This window comes from Dendropsophus ebraccatus, chromosome 5 (assembly GCF_027789765.1).
Source record: "Dendropsophus ebraccatus isolate aDenEbr1 chromosome 5, aDenEbr1.pat, whole genome shotgun sequence".
In the NCBI taxonomy this organism is placed as follows: Eukaryota; Metazoa; Chordata; class Amphibia; order Anura; family Hylidae; genus Dendropsophus; species Dendropsophus ebraccatus.
In genome coordinates, this window is record NC_091458.1 from 150,548,996 (window position 1) to 150,571,596 (window position 22,601).

The window sequence follows — 22,601 nt, forward strand, 5'->3', positions numbered from 1 at the left end:
CATGATATACAGTAAGCTTACAGACCTTACATCACGTATGTGTGAATGTAGCCTTAGTTCACACTATGTATAATTTCATTAAATAACGTCCATAGTTGCAACTACAACCACGGGCTTTATTGAATGAAATTACAACGCGTATATGCTCCAACCAGGATTCCAAGCTGTTGCACAGAAAACTGACATCTCAGTTTTGTGCGGCCGCTATTCGTTGAATAGCACAGCATAAAATTGACAGTACAGACAATGTAAAGTCTGGCCCCGGCTGCACTTTACATTGTCGGCTGAGGTGATCTGAAATGCGGGCACACTGGAACGTGCCCACATCCTAATTCTAGAGAAATAAAGTTGATACTATACTATTCATTGAATAGCACAGCATAAAATTGACAGTACAGACAATGTAAAGTCTGGCCCCGGCTGCACTTTACATTGTCGGCTGAGGTGATCTGAAATGCGGGCACACTGGAACGTGCCCACATCCTAATTCTAGAGAAATAAAGTTGATACTATACTATTCATTGAATAGCACAGCATAAAATTGACAGTACAGACAATGTAAAGTCTGGCCCCGGCTGCACTTTACATTGTCGGCTGAGGTGATCTGAAATGCGGGCACACCGGAACGTGCCCACATCCCAATTCTAGAGAAATAAAGTTGATACTGCAGTGTGTAAAACAAAGTTTAAATTCCCCCCACCCCTCAAAAAAACAAAAACAAATAAAATACACGTCTTTGCTATCGGCACATCCTGAATCGCCCAAACTATTAGGGCCATATAACAAAAATTGTCCCGATTATCGTGCGGAAAATCGTTATATCGAATTTGAACGATCATCGTCCCGTGTGAATTCAGGCAAAAAACATCTGTGTATCATTGATCATAGATTTAGACCTGACCCTAAAATCATTGTTAATCGTTCGCTGTAACTCCATATTCGTTCGCTGTATTTGTTCACATCCTTCCTTTTGCTCTGATCAGATGGAGTAAAGGGCCGTAGTAATGATCGTTGTAACAATTGTAACTAACGACTATGGTTCTGTGCAATATGGTGAATGATTTCAGGTTAACGATAATCTTGTTTGCGATCATTTATCGTTAAACGTTAAAAGTTGCTTAGTCTACTAGGACCCTTAAAGAGTCAGTCGTATTTTTTTTTTTTTTTTTTTTTGCTGAAATCAATAGTCCAGGCGATTTTAAAAAACTTTTCCCAGGTCTCCCCCCCCCCCTCCTCCTTTCCATTCACTGCAAAATATCAGGAAATTGTGACTTGTTGTATCAGACACAACCCTGTCTGTTCTATAGAGAGGGGAGGAGGGACATGAGTCGGCAGCAGAGAGCGGAGAACAAAGGATTACAGGCACGGAGGTGGGTGACAGCTGTATTCAGAAGTCTGAGAGGTCAGTGCTGACTGTCAGAGGAGATAGCCGGGTCATGTAGTTGTAAATTAACTCTTTGTTGTCCTGTTTTGGTGTCTCATTTCCCTCTCTCCATAAGAGAACCATGAAGACAGGGGGGAGAGCTTTAAACCACTTTTTCATGTTTAAAATTCATTTTTCATATAATAAACCAAATTACAAAAATTCTTAAAATCACCTGGACTATTGATTTCTGCAAAAAAAAATTTAAATGACAGTGACACTTTAAATTATAGCATTACTGATCTTGCAGGTAAACAGTGTAAAAGACCAAATCAGCAAAAGTGTATTCCCTATCCTGTGGAATACCCCTTAAAGGCAAGGGGAAACTTGTGCACTGAACATTTGTTATTGTCCATTTGCTTCCTGGAAAATAAAGCAATGGGCTCAATTAACAATTTCCGACCATTTTGCCGCTGTAGAGTCAGTTTAACCCCTTCATCTAGTAGTTGTCCTGGCGCTTCTGACAGAGGACAGCACACTTTTTTGCTCTCCTTTCTCTAAGTGTTATAAATGTCAGAGGAAAAGGTTGCACACACTATGGAGAGGGAGGAATGCCTCCAGGTTTCCAGATATGGCAAATAATAGCGTGTAGTTAGGTAGGAACATAAACATAGAAGGGTGAGGGGGGGGGGCAGGGTGAGGGGGGGGGGGGCGGACCAACACTGGAAAACACCCTCTGCATGAGTGTCTGTCAGCACGAGGGCAAGAGATCACCAGTGGGAGACAGGAGGAGGAACTGGTCAATGAACGATGCTGTTCCTTCATGATCTAGGACAGGGATATCAAACTCAGGCCCTCCAGCTGTTGCAAAACTACAAGTCCCATCATGCCTGGACAGACAAAGCTAAAGCTTTGGCTGTCCAGGCATGATGGGAATTGTAGTTATAAAACAGCTGGAGGGCCCGAGTTTGACACGTCTGATCTAGGGCAACAGCATTCTGGAAACACAACTGTACATCCAGCGTATGTTACTGGGAGGAATATGCCCGCACGAGAAAAGTCTGACACTAGGATCAGGTTGAGGGTGAGTGGGTGAGTGGGACTATATCGAATGCAGTCATCCTCCATTACTTATAAATTTTGGATATTAGTTTATTTTTTGTGGGGGAGACACTTATTTGTGTATCTCCCAGACTCTCCAGGGCTTTTGCCAGGTTATACACTATCAAGTATTGTATATAATTACATTTAGTGCGCCATCTAGTGGAGGCTGCCTGCATTCCTTCAATTACATATATCCTGAATAGCATGTGCAATATATGATCCTATAAAGTATGTGTAGATCTCCCCTCACCATCTGTATGTTTTTTCATCTGTTTGGTCGTGTTTTATTCCTTTGTGTTTTTTCTTTCCATGATAATGTGTTATATTGTATTTTATTCATATGAATTGTCTAAATAAAAATTTTGTTTGATATATTGATTTATGATTGTCCCGCATTTCTTTGATCCGTAATGGGATCTTTTTCTTGTTGTATTTGATGCTTTTGGTGCATTTTGGGACTAGTTATTTTTGGGCGTTTTTTTATTTTGTAAATCAAGATTGTAAATTAAAGGGGAAGTCAGTGTAAATAAAAGGTTTTCAGAACTGGTGTCAGAAAGTTATATAGATTTATCATTTACTTCTATTTAAAAAATCTTGAGACTTCCAGTACTTATCAGCTGCTGTATGTCCTGCAGGAAGTGGTGTATTCTTTCCAGTTTGACACGGTGCTCTCTGCTGCCACCTCTGTCCATGTCAGGAACTGTCCAGAGCAGTAGAGGTTTTCTATGGGGATTTGCTGCTGCTCTGGACAGTTCCTGTCTCGGACACAGGTGACAGCAGAGAGTACTGTGTCAGACTGGAAAGAAAACATTTCATGCAGAGCATACAGCAGCTGATAAGTACTGGAAGACTGGAGATTTTTAAATAGAAGCAAATTACAAAACTATATAACCATAATGGCAGAGGGAAGAGTGTGAGGGAGGCCAGTCCTGATCTGGCACACCCCAACAAGTTTGCCAAATTGGCGGATGAGGGGGATGTTGATTCAGGGGTGGCATTGCTGCAGCAGGACACTGCCTCTGAAAGCCAGGGGGGTGTCTGCTCCAGTAAGGTGGGAAACAGGAGTTCAGGGCAGGCCAGGCAGGTACTGGTAGTGGGGGACTCAATTATTAGGGGGACAGACAGGGCAATCTGTCACAAAGACCGGGATCGTCGAACAGTGTGTTGCCTTCCTGGTGCTCGAGTTCGTCACATCGCGGATCGGGCTGACAGATTACTGGGAGGGGCTGGCGATGACCCAGCAGTCATGGTGCACATTGGCACCAATGATAAAGTTAGAGGTAGGTGGCGGGTCCTTAAAAATGATTTCAGGGACTTAGGCAGGAAGCTTAAAACTAGGACCTCCAAGGTGATTTTTTCCGAAATATTACCTGTACCACGAGCCACACCTGAGAGACAGCGGGAGATTAGGGAGGTAAATAAGTGGCTCAAGAGCTGGTGTAGGATAGAGGGGTTTGGGTTCATGGAGAACTGGGCCGACTTCTCGGTCGGTTACAGGCTCTACGGTAGGGACGGGCTGCATCTCAATGGGGAGGGTGCAGCCGTGCTGGGGGAGAAGATGGCTAAGAGGTTGGAGGAGTGTTTAAACTAGGGACCGAGGGGGAGGGCAACTACAATATAGTAAGTAAAGACAGAGTAGATGGAGAGCTGGGCCTAGATTATGGAACTGGGGGTGGAGCGGCGGGAGGGGTTAGAATAGTCACTAGTGATAAAAGGAAAGGGAATATGGACAAATATATTAAATGTATGTATACTAATGCTCGAAGCCTCACTAATAAAGCTGAGGAATTAGAACTCATAATGGTTGAAGAGAAATATGATATAGTGGGGATAAGCGAGACATGGCTGGACGAGACCTATGACTGGGCCGTTAATATCCAGGGTTATAGTCTATTCAGAAATGACCGTAAAAATAAGAAAGGGGGAGGGGTCTGTCTATATGTTAAATCCTGCCTTAAGCCCATTCTGCGGGAGGATATAAGTGATGATAATGTAGAATCTCTTTGGGTAGAAATAAGGGGAGGGACGAAGAATAATAAAATTCTTATAGGAGTGAGTTATAAACCTCCAAGTATAGTGGAAGAATCAGAAAATCTTCTTATAAGACAAATAGATGCGGCAGCGAAGCAAGTCATTATTATGGGGCACTATAACTACCCAAATATAAACTGGAAAGCAGAAACCTGCAGCTCCAGGAAGGGAAGCGGGTTTTTGGAAATAGTAAAAGATAATTACCTTTCCCAACTAGTAGAGGAACCAACAAGAGGGGGGGCCCTTCTGGACCTGATCTTAACCAATAGGCCCGACAGAATATCAAAAATAGAGGTGGGGGGTCACCTAGGTAATAGTGACCATAACATAGTAAGTTTTCAATTATCCTTCAATAAAATGATTAGCAGAGGGGCTACAAAAACATTACATTTCAGGAAGGCTAATTTCCAAAAACTAAGAGAGGACCTTGGGAACATAGACTGGGACAATGCCTTCAGAAATAAAAGTACACAAGAGAAATGGGACATATTTAAGAGCATCCTGGGTAAATCGTGTGAACGACACATACCATATGGGAATAAACGTAGTAGAAATAAGAGAAATCCAATGTGGTTAACTACAGCTGTAAGGGGTGCAATAAATGATAAGAAACAAGCATTCAGACTACTAAAACAAGAAGGTAGTGGGGAAGCATTGAGCAACTATAGACAGAAGAATAGAATGTGTAAAAAGCAAATAAAAGAAGCAAAAATAGCAACAGAAAGAAGGATAGCCACAGAAAGTAAAACAAATCCCAAAATGTTCTTCACTTATATAAATAACAAAAGACTTAAAACCGAAAATGTTGGTCCCCTCAAAAATAATCTGGGTGTAATGGTGGAGGGGGAAGAGGAAAAGGCCAATCTACTAAATACATTCTTCTCTACTGTATTCACAGAGGAGAATCCCATAACAGACGACATGACTAGGGATAATGTTAATCCTCCCATAAATCTCACCTGCCTAACACAACAAGAAGTGGGGAAACGCCTTAAAAACATTAAAATCCATAAGTCACCGGGCCCAGAAGGTATCCATCCTAGAGTTTTGCAAGAATTAAATACTGTGTTGGACAGACCGTTATTCCTATTATTTAAAGATTCTATTACGACAGGGATTCTTCCACAGGACTGGCGCATAGCTAATGTGGTACCAATATTCAAGAAGGGGTCAAGGAGTGATCCTGGAAACTACAGGCCTGTAAGTCTAACATCTATAGTAGGTAAAGTATTTGAGGGGATTGTAAGAGATGCTATACTGGAGTATCTTAATGAAAATAATCTTATGACGCAGCACCAGCATGGATTTATGAGGGATCGGTCCTGTCAGACTAATCTGATCGGCTTCTATGAAGAGGTAAGTTATAGACTGGACCTGGGGGAGGCTGTGGATGTTGTGTATCTGGACTTTTCAAAGGCATTTGATACTGTGCCGCATGAAAGGTTGGTCTACAAAATGAGGATACTGGGACTCGGGGAAAACGTATGCAAATGGGTAAGTAACTGGTTGTGTGATAGAAAACAGAGGGTGGTCATTGATGGAACATATTCAGATTGGGTTTTAGTTACTAGTGGGGTACCACAGGGGTCAGTGTTGGGTCCACTTCTTTTTAATATTTTTATTAATGATCTTGTAGAGGGGCTACAGAGTAGAATCTCCATTTTTGCAGATGATACTAAACTGGGTAAAGTAATCAGTACAGAGGAGGATAATATCATATTACAGAGGGATTTGGAGAAGCTAGAGGCTTGGGCGGAGAAATGGCAAATGAAGTTTAATGTGGATAAATGTAAGGTTATGCATTTGGGCCATAGAAATAATAAGTACAGTTATGTGCTAAATAATAAAACACTGGGTAAAACTACTTCCGAAAAGGACCTGGGGGTATTGGTGGACAGTAAACTCAACTTTAGTGATCAGTGCCAGGCAGCAGCTGCCAAGGCTAATAAAATAATGGGGTGCATCAAAAGAGGTATAGATGCTAAAGATGAGAACATAGTTTTGCCTCTTTATAAATCACTGGTCAGACCACACATGGAATACTGTGTACAGTTTTGGGCACCGGTATATAAGAAGGACACAGCTGAACTAGAGCGGGTGCAGAGGAGGGCAACAAAGGTCATTAAGGGAATGGGTGGGTTACAGTACCAGGACAGGTTATCACGCTTGGGGTTATTTACGCTAGAAAAAAGACGTCTTAGGGGCGATCTGATCACAATGTACAAATATATGAATGGACAGTACAGAGATTTTTGTAGTGGTCTTTTTACTCCGAGGTCTGTAACAATGACAAGGGGGCATCCTCTACGTCTAGAGGAAAGAAGATTTCATCATCAGCATCGACGCGGGTTCTTTACTGTACGAGCGGTAAGACTGTGGAACTCTCTGCCACATGATGTTGTCATGGCTGATTCATTAAATAAGTTCAAGGGAGGCCTGGATGATTTTCTTGAAAAATATAATATTACAAGTTATGGGCATTAGATTTCTGGTGATACGTTGATCCGGGGATTGTTCTGGTTGCCATTGCAGTCGGGGGAGGGGGGGGGGGGGGGAGTTTCTCCCTGTGGTGGGGCGTTTGTCTTCTGCCCCATAGGGGTTTTTCGCCTTCCTGGATCAACACAGTAGGATTTTCCTAGGTTGGACCTGATGGACTCTTGTCTTCTTTCAACCTTATTTACTATGTAGATAAACGGCCAAATACGGCTGATAATCGCTTTGTGTAATGGATCACTAAGCTGGGACTTCCAGTTGTGTCTGTGGGGATAAGCTGGAGGCTGCTGTAAAGTGATCTGTACAGCATTGCAGCGTCATGTGACACCAGTAGATAGAAAGCATCAATACAAGACAATAGCAGCTCACTGTGGAATAACCTTTTCAAAGGTAACAGAGCGCGCTCAGTAATGTCTCGTTCTCATCTCAAGCGGACAGACTCTGCCCATTGCCTTCTATGTCTATGAGGCTTGCTGTAAAACATGTCACTAAATGTTGATAAAACAGCCCAGGCAAGATGGCAACCCCATAATGTACATAAAGTGAAATAAAAAAATATGTCATCAAGCAGAAACAGATTAGAATAAAAGAACAAGTTTTAGTATCGGACTCCAATCACATTCCCTTTAAGCACTGTAAAATTCATTAACTATTGCCCAAGTTATATTATGTGCATAGACAAGACATCTGTAATACAGTTACCAAACACACTCCACATTTACTATCCACAGTGGAACCACAACTTACCGCTCCTGTCTTCCATTACAGGGGCGCGAGGGGGGCAGGGATTCTGTGCTGAGCTGCTCCGTTGGGGTTCTGAGGGGGAAGAAGAAAAAAATTAAAAAATATACGCCATCTGACACAAGATACACATAAGGGTATATGAGCATGTGATGAGACTGCTGTTGATTTCACCAGCAGAAAATCTACAGGGCTTCCACAGGTAAATCTGCAGCAGAAAAGCTCCTTAAAGGGGTAGTTAAAAAAAAAAAAAAATTTAATCATTCAATCAGAAAGTGCCCAATACTTCTGTTAAAAAATCTGTTACTTCTGTTAAAAAATCTCCAGTCTTCCATTACCAATCAGCTGCTGTATGTTCTGCAGGAAGTGGTGTATTCTTTCCAGTCTTAAGGGCAAGAAAGGTTTTCTATGGGGATTTGCTGCTGCTCTGGACAGTCCCTGACATGGACAGAGGTGGCAGCAGAGAGCACTGTGTCAGACTGGAAAGAATACACCACTTCCTGCAGGACATACAGCAGCTGATAAGTACTGGAAGACTGAAGATTTTTATTTTTTTTTACAAAAAGTAAGTTATAAATCTCTGGCACCAGTTGATTTGAAAGCATTTTGTTTTTTGCTAAACTACCCCTTTAAAATCCTGTGCACTTTTGCTGTGGATTTTTCACTGTGAATAAAGTAAATCTAAAATAAGGAAATAAAACAAAGAATTACAGATCTGCAGCTTCAGATTTTGCAGCGGATCCTCAGAATCTCTGCAGCTAAATATGTAACAATAACATTTGGTAGCAGACTGACTTCCTCTCTAAAGTCCCGGGGAGATTCCGAGGCTTGTCGCCAAAATAAACCTACATGCTGCCGACCTGAAGTCTACACCAGGCGCCCTGTGGATTCTCATTTCTTAGGCTGGGTTCACACTACGTTATTGCAATCAGTTTTTTGCAAAAAAAAAAAAAAAAGATAAAAAACTGATGAATAAAAACAGATGCAACTGTTTGCATCCGTTTTTCCATTGACTTCCATTATAAAAAAAAAAAAGGGATCAAAACTGATCCTTTTTTTCTGACGGACACAAAAACAGGGCTGACCTCAATTAGTGTCCGTCAAAAAAATGGATCCCTTTTGATCAGTTTCTTTTTTATAATGGAAGTCAATGGAAAAACTAATCAAAACGGATGCACACAGTTGCATCCGTTTTTTTCATCAGTTTTTTGCAAAAAAACGGATGAAAAAAAAAAACGTAATGTGAACCCAGCCTTATTTCTTCAGATGGAGAGGATGGGTGTAGCCCCGCCCCTATGGCATAGCGCCTAATTTACATATTGATTAACATCAGGATTTCCTTAAAGGAGAAGTCCGGCCAAAACTATTTTTTGATATGTTATTAGTTATGGAAAGTCAGACAAATTTCTAATATACACTAATTATGGGAAATGCACATAAAGTGCTATTTCCCCTCAATTTAGTAGATCAGGCAGACTTCAATTTTTCTAAAAACCAGTGACGTCACGAACCGAACCAGAGCAGGGCTGGGTGTAATTCCTATGAAGCGTCCAGCAGGGGCACAGTGTATGGAGAAATTCCATAGTAAGAATAACTATCACAAGTGCCAGCAGCCCCATCCACGGCACATAGGATGGGGCTGCTGGCACTTGTGGTGCAGCTGCCCCCGTGCCAGCAGCCCCCAAGTAAACACCCCCACCACTTAAAGACCCCCAAACTACCCCTATCGGAAGTGCCATCAGCCCCGTCCACAGCGCTTAGGACGGGGCTGGTGGCACTTGTAGTGCGGCTGTCCCCTCTCTCTTCCCCTCCACTCCACAGGACAGTAGACCCCAGACCAGCCACCCCCCCCCCCCCTAAAACCCCCAAACTTCCTTTTTCAGAAGTGCCAGCAGCCCCGTCCATGGCGCATAGTGCTGCTGTCCTTTAAGATGGTGCCGAGGAAGAAGGTAAGAAAAGCACCTGTATTTCCAGCCTCCCCCAGGATACTAACCTGCTGATAGTTTCCTTTTAAGCCCGAATCATTAGAGGAACAGAAACACAGACAAAGACTAAGAGAAGTATACGACTAATTCTGACTAATGTGTGACCAGGGTTTACACTACAGAAATAAGTCGTCTCTGAAATCCAGGCAAAATATTCTAAAACTGGTGTGCGAGTCGGGACCTGCAGGCACATCACCTGATCATTCCAATCTATTCTTAGTGTCTGCAGGACATGATCCACACTTCTCTCCCCCCTCCTGTAAGCCATACCATAATGATAGGAAAACTCCAGGAAGATAAAGATATGGCCACAGTCACACCTTCCTTTTACAGTTTGCAATTTGTAGTCTGCAATCCGCAAAAATGCCTCCGTAGTGAGTCAATATTTTTAGCAGATCCACAGAAGTGGAGGAACGCTAAAATGATGACACTAGAGAGAATGACAGATTCGATCACGAACAATCCCATAGACTTCTATAGGTGCGTCCCTGCCTCAATTACGGTCCGCACTACAGCAGGTCAGTATTTTATCGCCACTGATCTCAAACAAATTACGGACGTGTGACTGCGACTGGGACTGTATACAGACGTGTGAATGAGGCCAGGGCTAAAGATGTGCACCCACCACCTGTCCATGGTTCATTCACTACAGGTATACTATGTCTACAGAAATGATAGATAGAGAGATAGATAGATAGGAGATAGATAGATAGATAGATAGATAGATAGGAGACAGATAGGAGATAGACAGATAGGAGATAGATAGACAGATAGATAGATAGATAGATAGATAGATAGATAGATAGATAGATAGATATGAGATAGATAGGAGATAGATAGGAGATAGATAGATAGATAGGAGATAGATAGGAGATAGATAGATAGGAGATAGATAGGAGATAGATAGGAGATAGATAGATAGATAGATAGATAGATAGATAGGAGATAGATAGATAGATAGATAGATAGATAGATAGATAGGAGATAGATAGGAGATAGATAGGAGATAGATAGGAGATAGGAGATAGAGAGATAGGAGATAGATAGGAGATAGGAGATAGATAGATAGATAGGAGATAGATAGATAGGAGATAGATAGATAGGAGATAGATAGATAGGAGATAGATAGATAGGAGATAGATAGATAGGAGATAGATAGATAGGAGATAGATAGATAGGAGAAAGATAGATAGGAGAAAGATAGACAGATAGATAGATAGGAGATAGATAGATAGATAGATAGATAGATAGAGGTAGAAAAAGAGAAGCATATCAGGTGAAAGGGGCAATTTTGCTTAATAAATGTTTTGCTAGAACACTTAAAAGTGTCACTGTCGTTTAAATTTTTTTTGCAGAAATCAATAGTCCAGGCAATTTTAAGAAACTTTGTAATTGGGTTTATTAGCCGAAAAATGCATTTTTATCATGAAACAGCAGTTTGAAGCTCTCCCCCCTGTCTTCATGGTTTTCTATGGAGAGGGGAGGGGTGGAGGGAGATGAGGCACCAAAACAGGATAATAAAGCGTTAATTTACAGCTACATCACCGGCTATCTCCCCTGAAGTCAGCACTGACCTCTCTGACCTCTGAATACTGGCTTTCGCACAGCTCCCACTGTGTAATCATTTGTTCTCTGCTCTCTGTTGCCGACTAATCTCCCTCCTCCCCCCTCCCCTCTCCATAGGTTACACAGGGCCAGACTGATGTAAAAGAGTTGAGATTTCCTGATAATGAGCAGTGGATGAGAGAGGGGAGGGAGGGGGGACCTGGGGAAAGTCTTTTTGAAAGCAGATAATAGCATATTTGCCTAATAAACCCAATTACAAAGTTTCTTAAAATCGCCTGTACTGTTGATTTCTGCAAAAAAATTCAAACAGTGACACTTTAAACTTGAGGAGCCTTACCTTAGTAAAGTCAAGTTAGATGGAAATACCCTTTTAAAGAGAAGCAGTCGTCACCGATCTGCTATAAAAAAAAACTGGAGGAACACAAATTATCACCAAATTATATAGTCTCAGCAGTACATTTAGGCAGACCGCATATTCTCCTTGCAATGAAACAAGCCAAGATTTGCCCATCAGGCTGAGGGTGAAACGTGTCCGCTTCTCCAGAGCCAGGCACATGTCCCAGCTATTGCTCAATATTACACATCATGATCTCCGGCACGTGGGCCACTACTCACACATGAGAAGCCAACCTGAGGAGCTCCCAGCAAACCCCCTACCTTTGCCATGATACTACTGGAAGGTTTTCATGTCTGAGAAGGGTTTTGCGTTTCAGGTAAATATACAAGATTATCTGTGTACAAACACCAGAACATGGTGGATTAGACCTAAGGCCATGTGGCTGATTGACTGCGTCAGGACCAGAACACAGATTGATCCAGAGACTAGTGAAGAGGGCAGATAGTAGCCAGTCACATACAGCACTTTCCCCCAACTATTCTCAGGGACCACCATATCATGTGGATTTCCTTAAATGATTTCCACAAATGATTTAAAGGGGTACTCCAGAGGAAAAAAAAAATTCGTTCAAATGAACTGGTGTCAGAAAGTTATGTAGATTTGTAATTTACATCTGTTTAAAAGTCTCCAGTCTTCCAGTACTTATCAGCTGCTGTATGTCCTGCAGTAGGTGGTGTATTCTTTCCAACCTGACACACTACTCTCTGCTGCCACCCCTGTCCATGTCAGGAACTGTCCAGAGCAGCATCAAATCCCCATAGAAAACCTCTCCTGCTCTATAGACACCACTTCCTGCAGGACATTCAGCAGCTGGTAAGTACTGGAAGACTGGAGATTTTTAAACAGAAGTAAATTACAAATCTCTGGCACCACTTGATTTAAAAGTTTTTTTTTCCCCCCACTGGAGTATCCCTTTAAAGGACAACTCCGGCAAAAAAATTTTTTGGCTTATTTAACACACATTACAAAGTTATATAACTTTGTAATGTGGTTAAATACCCGGTCTGGCCCCCTTCCCCCACTTTCCGACTCCCGACCCCCCACCCCGGAAGTTAAAGAATATATACATTACCTATTACGGTCGTCACGGTCAGGGCCGGCCTTAGGGGTGTGCGAGCAGTGCGGCCGCACAGGGCGCTGTGCACTCCCGGCAGGAGGGGGGCGCCACCTGCATCCCTGAGGCCATATATCCGTCCCCTGCCTCAGCACAGCAGCCGAGGAAGCTCTTCTCCCCGGACATGTGACTGCAGCCTGGCCCCCATCCCCCGCCCCCCACAGCGTCTCCCAGCTCACAGAGGCCCATAACCCCGCCCCCTCCCCCGACGGAGACACCAGCAGTGTGATCCTCCGCTCTACCTGCTTCTCCTCATGGGCAGAGACATTCTCCACTACTACTGCAGTGTGACTGTGAGTATATCTATCTATCTCTGTCTGTATGTGTTAGTGGAGTTTGTGTGTGCTCTGTGTGTGTTAGTGCTCTGTGTGGTAGGACAACATCTCCCAGCATGCCCCTGTGTGGTAGGACAACAACTCCCAGCATACTCCTATGTGGCTCTCTGTGGTGAGACAACAACTCCCAGCATACTCCTATGTGGCTCTCTGTGGTGAGACAACAACTCCCAGCATACTCCTATGTGGCTCTGTGTGGTAGGACAACAACTCCCAGCATACTCCTATGTGGCTCTGTGTGGTAGGACAACAACTCCCAGCATACTCCTATGTGGCTCTGTGTGGTAGGACAACAACTCCCAGCATACTCCTGTGTGGTAGGACAACTCCCAGCATACTCCTATGTGGCTCTGTGTGGTAGGACAACAACTCCCAACATACTCCTGTGTGGCTCTGTGTGGTAGGACAACAACTCCCAGAATACTCTTATGTAGCTCTGTGTGGTAGGAAATCTCCCAGCATGCCCCTGTGTGGTAGGACAACAACTCCCAGCATACTCCTATGTGGCTCTCTGTGGTGAGACAACAACTCCCAGCATACTCCTATGTGGCTCTGTGTGGTAGGACAACAACTCCCAGCATACTCCTATGTGGCTCTGTGTGGTGAGACAACAACTCCCAGCATACTCCTATGTGGCTCTGTGTGGTAGGACAACAACTCCCAGCATACTCCTATGTGGCTCTGTGTGGTAGGACAACAACTCCCAGCATACTCCTATGTGGCTCTGTGTGGTAGGACAACAACTCCCAGCATACTCCTGTGTGGTAGGACAACAACTCCCAGCATACTCCTATGTGGCTCTGTGGTAGGACAACAACTCCCAACATACTCCTGTGTGGCTCTGTGTGGTAGGACAACAACTCCCAGAATACTCTTATGTAGCTCTGTGTGGTAGGAAATCTCCCAGCATGCCCCTGTGTGGTAGGACAACAACTCCCAACATACTCCTGTGTGGCTCTGAGTGGTAGGAAATCTCCCAGCATGCCCCTGTGTGGCTCTGTGTGGTGGGACAACAACTCCCAGCATGTTCCTGTGCGGCTCTGTGTGGTGGGACAACAACTCCCAGCATACTCCTATGTGGCTCTGTGTGGTAGGACAACAACTCCCAGCATACTCCTGTGTGGCTCTGAGTGGTAGGACATCTCCCAGCATGCCCGTGTGGTAGGACAACAACTCCCAGCATACTCCTTATGTGGCTCTGTGTGGTGGGACAACAACTCCCAGCATACTCCTATGTGGCTCTCTGTGGTGGGACAACAACTCCCAGCATACTCCTATGTGGCTCTCTGTGGTGGGACAACAACTCCCAGCATACTCCTGTGTGGTAGGACATCTTCCAGCATGCCCCTGTGTGGTAGGACAACAACTCCCAGCATGCTGCTGTGTGGTAGGACAACAACAACTCCCAGTGGTGGGTATGTGTGGTGTGTATGTGTATATGTGACTGTATGTGTGTCTGTGTTTGCAGGATATATATACTGTGCGTCTGTGTAAGCAGTATATACACTGTGGGAGAGGTTCATCAAACATGGTGTAAAGTAAAACTGGCTCAGTTGCCCCTAGCAACCAAAGAGTCTGTGAGGAATGAAACATGGAATCTGATTGGTTGCTAGGGGCAACTGAGCCAGTTTCACTTTACACCATGTTTGATGAACCTCCCCCGTGCGTCTGTATGTGTATATGTGACTGTATCTGTCCGTGTAAGCAGTATATACAGTGTGTGTCTCCAAGAGATAGGCTTGGGATGGGCTACAATCAGCCGGGGGGGGGGGGGGGGGGGGGGGGCGCCAAAAGAGTATTCTGCACAGGGCGCCATCTACCCTAAGGCCGGCCCTGGTCACGGTCCTCTTCTCTGGTGTCGGGTGATGTCAGAGCTGGGGGCGGTCCGGGTCTTCTTCCTCCTCGGCGTCTTCATTGAGAGTGAATGGGAGAGAAAAGGCTGCTGGTGCACATGCGCACCAGCAGCCTTTTCATTGGCTGGAGCGCATCACATGGCTTCCAGCTTGCTCAGCCCTGATTGGCTGAGCTTGCTGGAAGCCATGTGATGCGCTCCAGCCAATGAAAAGGCTGCCGGTGCGCAAGCGCACTGGCAGCCTTTTCTCTCTCATGGACCCGGAAGCAAGAGACATCGCTGGACGGCGGAGGCAGGTGACGGTGAGGCGGACGGCGGGCGAATGGAGTAGCGATCGTCACCGGAGGGATGGTGAGTATGGTGTCTGTGTGTGTCTGTGTTTTTTTTTTGGGGGGGGGTCCCGCCGGAGTTGTCCTTTAATTATAGTCAGTGCTGTGTTTTCTATATGGGATACCCTCAAATCATGACCTGTTGGTGAACACGGACATAGAGAACATGGCCACCCTCAGAATTACCTGTTTTTGTCAGTATATGGCATCGGTAAAGCATAAAACCAGAGGTGGGTCTGGAACATAGAAGGGTTCCCTTACAGTAAAGCATCTTCCAACCTGAACAGAATATACACTACCGTTCAAAAGTTTGGGGTCACATTGAAATGTCCTTATTTTTGCAGGAAAAGCACTGTACTTTTCAATGAAGACAACTTTAAACTAGTCCTAACATTAAACAAATACACTCTATACATTGCTAATGTGGTAAATGACTATTCTAGCTGCAAATGTCTGGTTTTGGTGCAATATCTACATAGGTGTATAGAGGCCCATTTCCAGCAACTATCACTCCAGTCTTCTAATGGTACAATGTGTTTGCTCATTGGCTCAGAAGGCTAATTGATGATTAGAAAACCCTTGTGCAATCATGTTCACACATCTGAAAACAGTCTAGCTCGTTACAGAAGCTACAAAACTGACCTTCCTTTGAGCAGATTGTGTTTCTGGAGCATCACATTTGTGGGGTCAATTAAACGCTCAAAATGGCCAGAAAAAGAGAACTTTCATCTGAAACTCGACAGTCTATTCTTGTTCTTAGAAATGAAGGCTATTCCATGCGAGAAATTGCTAAGAAATTGAAGAATTCTACAACGGTGTGTACTACTCCTTCAGAGGACAGCACAAACAGGCTCTAACCAGAGTAAAAAAAGAAGTGGGAGGCCGTGTTGCACAACTAAGCAAGAAGATAAGCACATTAGAGTCTCTAGTTTGAGAAACAGACGCCTCACAGGTCCCCAACTGGCATCTTCATTAAATAGTACCCGCAAAACACCAGTGTCAACATCTACAGTGAAGAGGCGGCTGCGGGATTTTGGCCTTCAGGGCAGAGTGGCAAAGAAAAAGCCATATCTGAGACTGGCCAATAAAAGAAAAAGATTAAGATGGGCAAAAGAACACAAGACATTGGACAGAGGAAGACTGGAAAAAAGTGTTGTGGACGGATGAATCCAAGTTTGAGGTGTTTGGATCACAAAGAAGAATGTTTGTGAGACGCAGAAGGAATGAGAAGATGCTGGAAGAATGCCTGACGCCATCTGTTAGCATGGTGGAGGGAATGGAATGGTCTGGGGTTGGTGCTGGTAAGGTGGGAGATTTGTACAGGATAAAAGGGATTCTGAATAAGGAAGGCCATCACTCTGCGCCGCCATGCCATACCCAGTGGGCAGCGCTTGGTTGGAGCCAATTTCATCCTACAACAGGACAATGACCCTAAACACACCTCCAAATTGTGCAAGAACTATTTCCAGCAGAAGCAGCAGCTGGTATTCTATCATAGGTAATGGAGTGGCCAGCGCAGTCACCAGATCACCACCCCATTGAGCTGTTGTGGGAGCAGCTGGACCGTATGGTACGCCAGAAGTGCCCATCCAACCAATCCAACTTGTGGGAGCTGCTTCTAGAAGCGTGGGGGGCAATTTCTCCAGCTTACCCCAACAGATTAATAGCTAGAATGCCAAAGGTGTGCAATGCTGGAATTGCTGCAAAAGGAGGATTCTGTGACGAAAGCAAAGTGTGATGGAAGAACAATGTTATTTCAAATACAAATCATTATTTCTAACCTTGTCAATGTCTTGACTCTATTTTCTATTCATTTCACAACGTATGGTGGTGAAGAAGTGTGACTTTTCATGGAAAACACAAAATTGTTTGGGTGACCCCAAACTTTTGGACGGTAGTGTATAAAGCTTTGGTGTCAGAAGGCCGGCCTCTTTCCACTTTGTCCTCTGAATACACAAGGTGAAAAGCAGGTACCACAAAAGAGACCCACTTGAAGCGGAAATCTGGAGAGCAAGAAAGTTCCACTTGCCAGTCTGTGCTGACGAAAGGGTATGGGTCAGGTACTGCATTCAGGTAATACTATGCCCGCACACAACGTCCAATAGCTGCCCAATGTTGCCATGACACAGATAACATACGGCAGCTATTGATCACTGCCTGCAACATGCTCTTATCCCCCACTCGTCTGCAGAAGTATCAGCACGGGCGGGCAGTCGGAGGAAGTGAAGTGCCGGAGAGCAGAAAAGGTAGAACCTCTCCCACTCTCCAATACCCCCTTTAATAAGTGGCACAGTGTTCTAGGGGTGATATTTGGATTGCAAGGACCGCTCAAAGTGTTTCCGCATAAAGCATTAACCATGCTAAATAAAAACACAGTGGGGAAATTTCAACACAATTTTTCACTTGCACATGAAGAATTGGAGCAATCTGACCATTTTCCAAAGGTAACAAGAAAACAAGCAATTCCTAAAGGGGTCAGAGATGCCGCCCGTGTTCTCGTTGCTTTGCCACCATCCCAAGTCACTGTAGAGAGGTTGTGCTCTACTCTCATAATAATCTGATGAGATTTAAAGGAGAAGCCCGGCAAAATTTTTATTAAAGTATTGTATTGCCCCCCAAAAGTTATACAAATCCCCAATATACACTTATTACGGTAAATGCTTATAAAGTGCTTTTTTCCCTGCACTTACTACTGTATCAAGGCTTCACTTCCTGGATAACATGGTGATGTCACTTCCTGGATAACATGGTGATGTCACTTCCTGGATAACATGGTGACGTCACGACCCGACTCCCAGAGCTGTGCGGGCTGTGGCTGCTGGAGAGGATGATGGCAGGGGGGACACTGAGGGACACAGGGCACTGGAGGGACACTGAGCATCATCCTCTTCAGCAGCCACAGCCCGCACAGCTCTGGGAGTCGGGTCGTGACATCACCATGTTATCCAGGAAGTAAGGCCTTGATGCAGTAGTAAGTGCAGGGGGAAAAAAAGCACTTTATAAGCATTTCCCGCAATAAGTGTATATTGGTGATTTGTATAACTTTTGGGGGGCAATACAATACTTTAATAAAAATTTTTTACCAGACTTCTCCTTTTAAGGTGTCCACCAACACTTTATGAGGACAGATTCATAGATTTCAATAAACAATTCATCATTATTTAAGATACTGCGGATCCACAGTTAAAGACAAATTTTGAATACATGTGAATGAGGCCTGAAGTTTGTCACATGATTCCAGGATTTCTCCAGAAAAATTAGGAATAAATGGCAACAAACAGTTACAACAAACATAAAAACACACACAATACTAGGCATGAATCACAGGATTGCTCAGGCCTGGCACACAGCACCAGTTAATGTTTACCTAGTGTTCACCGACCCATGGAACAGCTCCACACATACACTTGTGCACACACATAGCTATGTTCTGCCTTCCAAACACCGTACACTCATGCAGCTTCTATGCATGCAAACACAAGCGCTTACTCATAAAAAGCCACGTTCTGTACATTGTGTAATATCTCAGATCACCTGAGGAAAGAACTAACACTAAAGCCAGATTGTGAGCAATAAGGACAGCCTTATTTATGTTATCTGTACAGTGATATTATGTGTGTTGTGCTTTTATATGTGTGTATATATATATATATATACAGTGGTGCCTTGGATTACGAGCATAATTCGTTCTGGGACGGCGCTTGTAATCCAAATCCACTCTTAAACCAAAGCAAATTTTCCCATAAGAAATCATAGAAATGCAGACAATTGGTTCCACACCCCAAAAATAATGATTTATTATTCTGAATAACATGTAAAACAAATGAAACAAACAGAAACAGCAGAATCTGTGATATTATAAGTTACTGTACAGTAATGGAAAGGATGGGAAACACAAGGGCGGACAGAGACTGCAGGGAGTAGGAAGGAATGAGCAGGGCAGATGTGGGGACATACATGCAGCACTCTATAGGGAGAGAGGGGTTACAGCTATGGAGAGATTACCTCCACAGTCCTGTCCCCTGATGTGAGCCCCAGCCTGAAGTGGATCTGCTATGATTTGGAAGGTGGGGGAGACTTCCTGGGTCAGAGTACAGGGCTGTAGACCCCGCTATGCAGACCATGCCCCTCCCCCATTCACGCTCCCACCCAGTACAGGGAGCTCTTAAACCAAAGCAATGCTCTTAAACCAAGTCACAATTTTGAAAAACTGTGAGCTCTTAAACCAAAACGCTCTTAAACCAAGTTACTCTTAAACCAAGGTACCACTGTAGTATTTTTGTCTAGGCCTCTGTAAAACTGTAGAAGATCAATGGATTGATGATATGTGATTAGCATGGAGTTGGCCGTCTCTATAAAGAAGCGACTTTTCTCCCCAAGTAGCACTTAGCATTGAGCTGATAAACAACACAAGGTCCCTTATACACCTAAGGGCCTTATTACACGAAGCGATAATCTGCAGTCAGGCCGATTTGGCAGCTTATTGCTTCGCGTAGTAAAGACACCGATCATTGGCCGATCGCTTTGTTTAATGCTACCTAAAAAAATCATCCCGGCCACAACTAACAAATGTGTAACAAAAATAAATAAACGTTATACGTACCTGTCCGCGCTCCTGGTGTGCTTCTCTCTTCTGCCCGCAGCCGCAACTTCTGAGCTGGTTTGTGAAGTCACTGGGCGAGACGGGACAGCGCCGCGGGTGATTGGCTGATCGGCCTGTCACTTCATCGGTCGACTCAAAGATATTTCTGGTGGGTGTGGGGAAAAGCTAGAAGAACACTGGGAGCGTGGAAAGGTATGTATTGCGCTTATTATTTTACACTTAAGGCAAGGGCTGCACAGACATCGTTAAATATAAATAAATAAATATAAATATATATATATATTATATATATATATATACACACACACTAGACTTATGTTGGACGGAACCCGGCTGGCCATCAGCCTAGCGTGTACAGGGCAGTCTAGAACCACCACCGACAGATAATGTTGGAGGTAATAGAGGTCGGCCATGATGGAAAATCTAGTTTGTGACAAAGATTCTGCAGGGATTCCACAATGAAATCCACAGGTTTTGGGGTCAATATTGAAGGAGTGGCATTTGTGCTAAAAATTCGTACCATGCCTTCAATTTAGCATAGTGCATGTGCTTCTGGTACATGTAGATGGGATTCTAATTAAAACAAACAAACTGTATTGTTCTGTAAACTGCTGCCGTAGCACAAATTCACTGGGCATAGGGCGCATTCACACGGGCAGGTAGTGTCTTATGCAGTAAAATGATGAATGACAAATCTGGACATATTGTAAGGTTAGTTATTACAGTACAGCAACCAAAATTCGCACTGAAAAACTGCTGTAAAACGTGCGCAAACACATGAAACACATCATCTGGTGTAAATACACCCTTATATGTATAGAAAATGTTTTGGAGAAACAACTATTCAGATATATATTAATAAAAGACGGCAAACAAGAGTAAGTGTGTGTGTGTTACTGAGAGTCCAGAACAATACAGACACCGCTCCAGGCAGACATACCTCTCATACGAGCAGCTATGCCGAGTATTTGTACCTTGCCCATCAGAGGAAACATTAACACAAGAGCACACGGCCTGCACTTCTACAGTACCTGAGCCAGAAACTGCACTCAACCAAGACTGCCAACCCGGCAGATAATCCACGGAAACATTGCGGATGTGTAAATAGGCACATGTAAAACAATGGGGCCTAAATTTGTATGCAATTGTGGATCCGTAAAAAATTTCATACAGACATGACTATGTTTTGCAGTTTTTAGCCCTTATGGAAGTATATAACGGCAAAAAAAAAATAAAAAAGAAGCCTAAATGTCTGGTGGAGTAGCGTAGCTACCATAAAGGCAGACCACGCCATTGCTACGGGGCCGGGCACTAAGGGGGACCGCAGGCCCCTGGCCTTTTAACTGTGAGCATTTGAGTTAAAGGGGTTATCCAGTGCTACAAAAACATGGCCACTTTCTTTCAGAGACAACACAACTCTTGTCTCCAGTTCAGGTGCGGTTTGCAATTAAGCTCCATTCACTTTAATGGAACTGAGCAGCAAAACCCCGCCCAAGCTGGAGACAAGATTGGGGCTGTCTCTGGAAGAAAGTGGCCATGTTTTTGTAGCACTGGATAACCCCTTTAAATGCTGTGGCGCTCTGACTGAAGCCATTGGCCTTCCACCCTGCCAGTCTCTCTTTTGGCCAGGGGCAGCATTGAATCTCCAGCCACCAGTACAATGTTTTGCTATAGGGCCCCATAACAATAGCAAACCCCCTGGCCTGGTGCTACTTGGCAAAACTGCAAAAAAGAACAGGAACGTCTGGCTGTGCCAAATATTGTTCATCCAACACTTCAGCATAAGGGGGCACTCACACATCCCGTAAATATGTCCGTATTTACAGATCCACAACTGCAGACAAATTTAGGGCCCGTTGATTTCTCACATTGTCCATAGTTCTACAAATCTGCAATCCAGGCTGTAAAAGAACAGCACTCGTACAGGTCTAGTACAGACCATAAATAACGGAATGGATTCTCCTATAGAAGTCAATTAGATCATCCCTAATTTTAACAGATGAAACTACTGTAACATCCGGAAGAAATATGTATCACCTTAATTTTAACTCACCTTCCCATTTCTGGTGGAGCCACAAAAAACATGGATTATGGAAGCATTACGGACTCATTTTTTTGCAGATTGTGGACATAAATACAGTCCTAAAAAACTACGGAGCCTTTAGAATCCTGCAGGTGTGGATTTTCATGCAGTGGACCTGTCCTATTATGGTGTGTTCACACCTACAGGATCTGCAGCTGATTTTCTGCAGCAGATTTCATTTAAATAACTGAACACAGCATCAAATCTGCTGCAGATCTGCTGCAGATCCTGTAGGTGTGAACGCACCCTTATGGTGTGTTTACACAGTCAGATTTATCTGACAAATTTTTAATGCCAAAGCCAGGAACAGACTATAAAGAGAACAGATCATAAAGGAAAGACTGAGATTTCTCCTCTTCTCAAATCCATTCCTGGCTTTGGCTTCAAAAATCTGTCTGTGTAAACCCTATGAGACTATTCATGTGAGCTTCCCCCACCTCCAAATCCCAATTCTCCCTATGCACATGCAGGTGATGCATTTTTTCCCGTATTGCTTATATTTTACTGAATGAATAAAAACAGAACACATTATGACTCCAGCCTCCCCACCGGATTGTTTGCTTTGCCTTCGCCGTGCTATTTGACCTTTCTAATATTATATTCTT

General features: G+C 43.9%; 1 protein-coding gene across 1 annotated transcript in view; it reads right to left on the minus strand.

Moving 5' to 3' along the window:
- PHACTR4 (phosphatase and actin regulator 4) overlaps window positions 1–22,601 on the minus strand; it is a 53,416-nt gene that overhangs the window by 25,464 nt on the left and 5,351 nt on the right. The window contains exon 2 of the mRNA XM_069971628.1: window positions 7,739–7,807. Coding sequence (XP_069827729.1) covers window positions 7,739–7,807 — 69 coding nt within the window. The remainder of the gene's footprint in view (window positions 1–7,738; window positions 7,808–22,601) is intronic.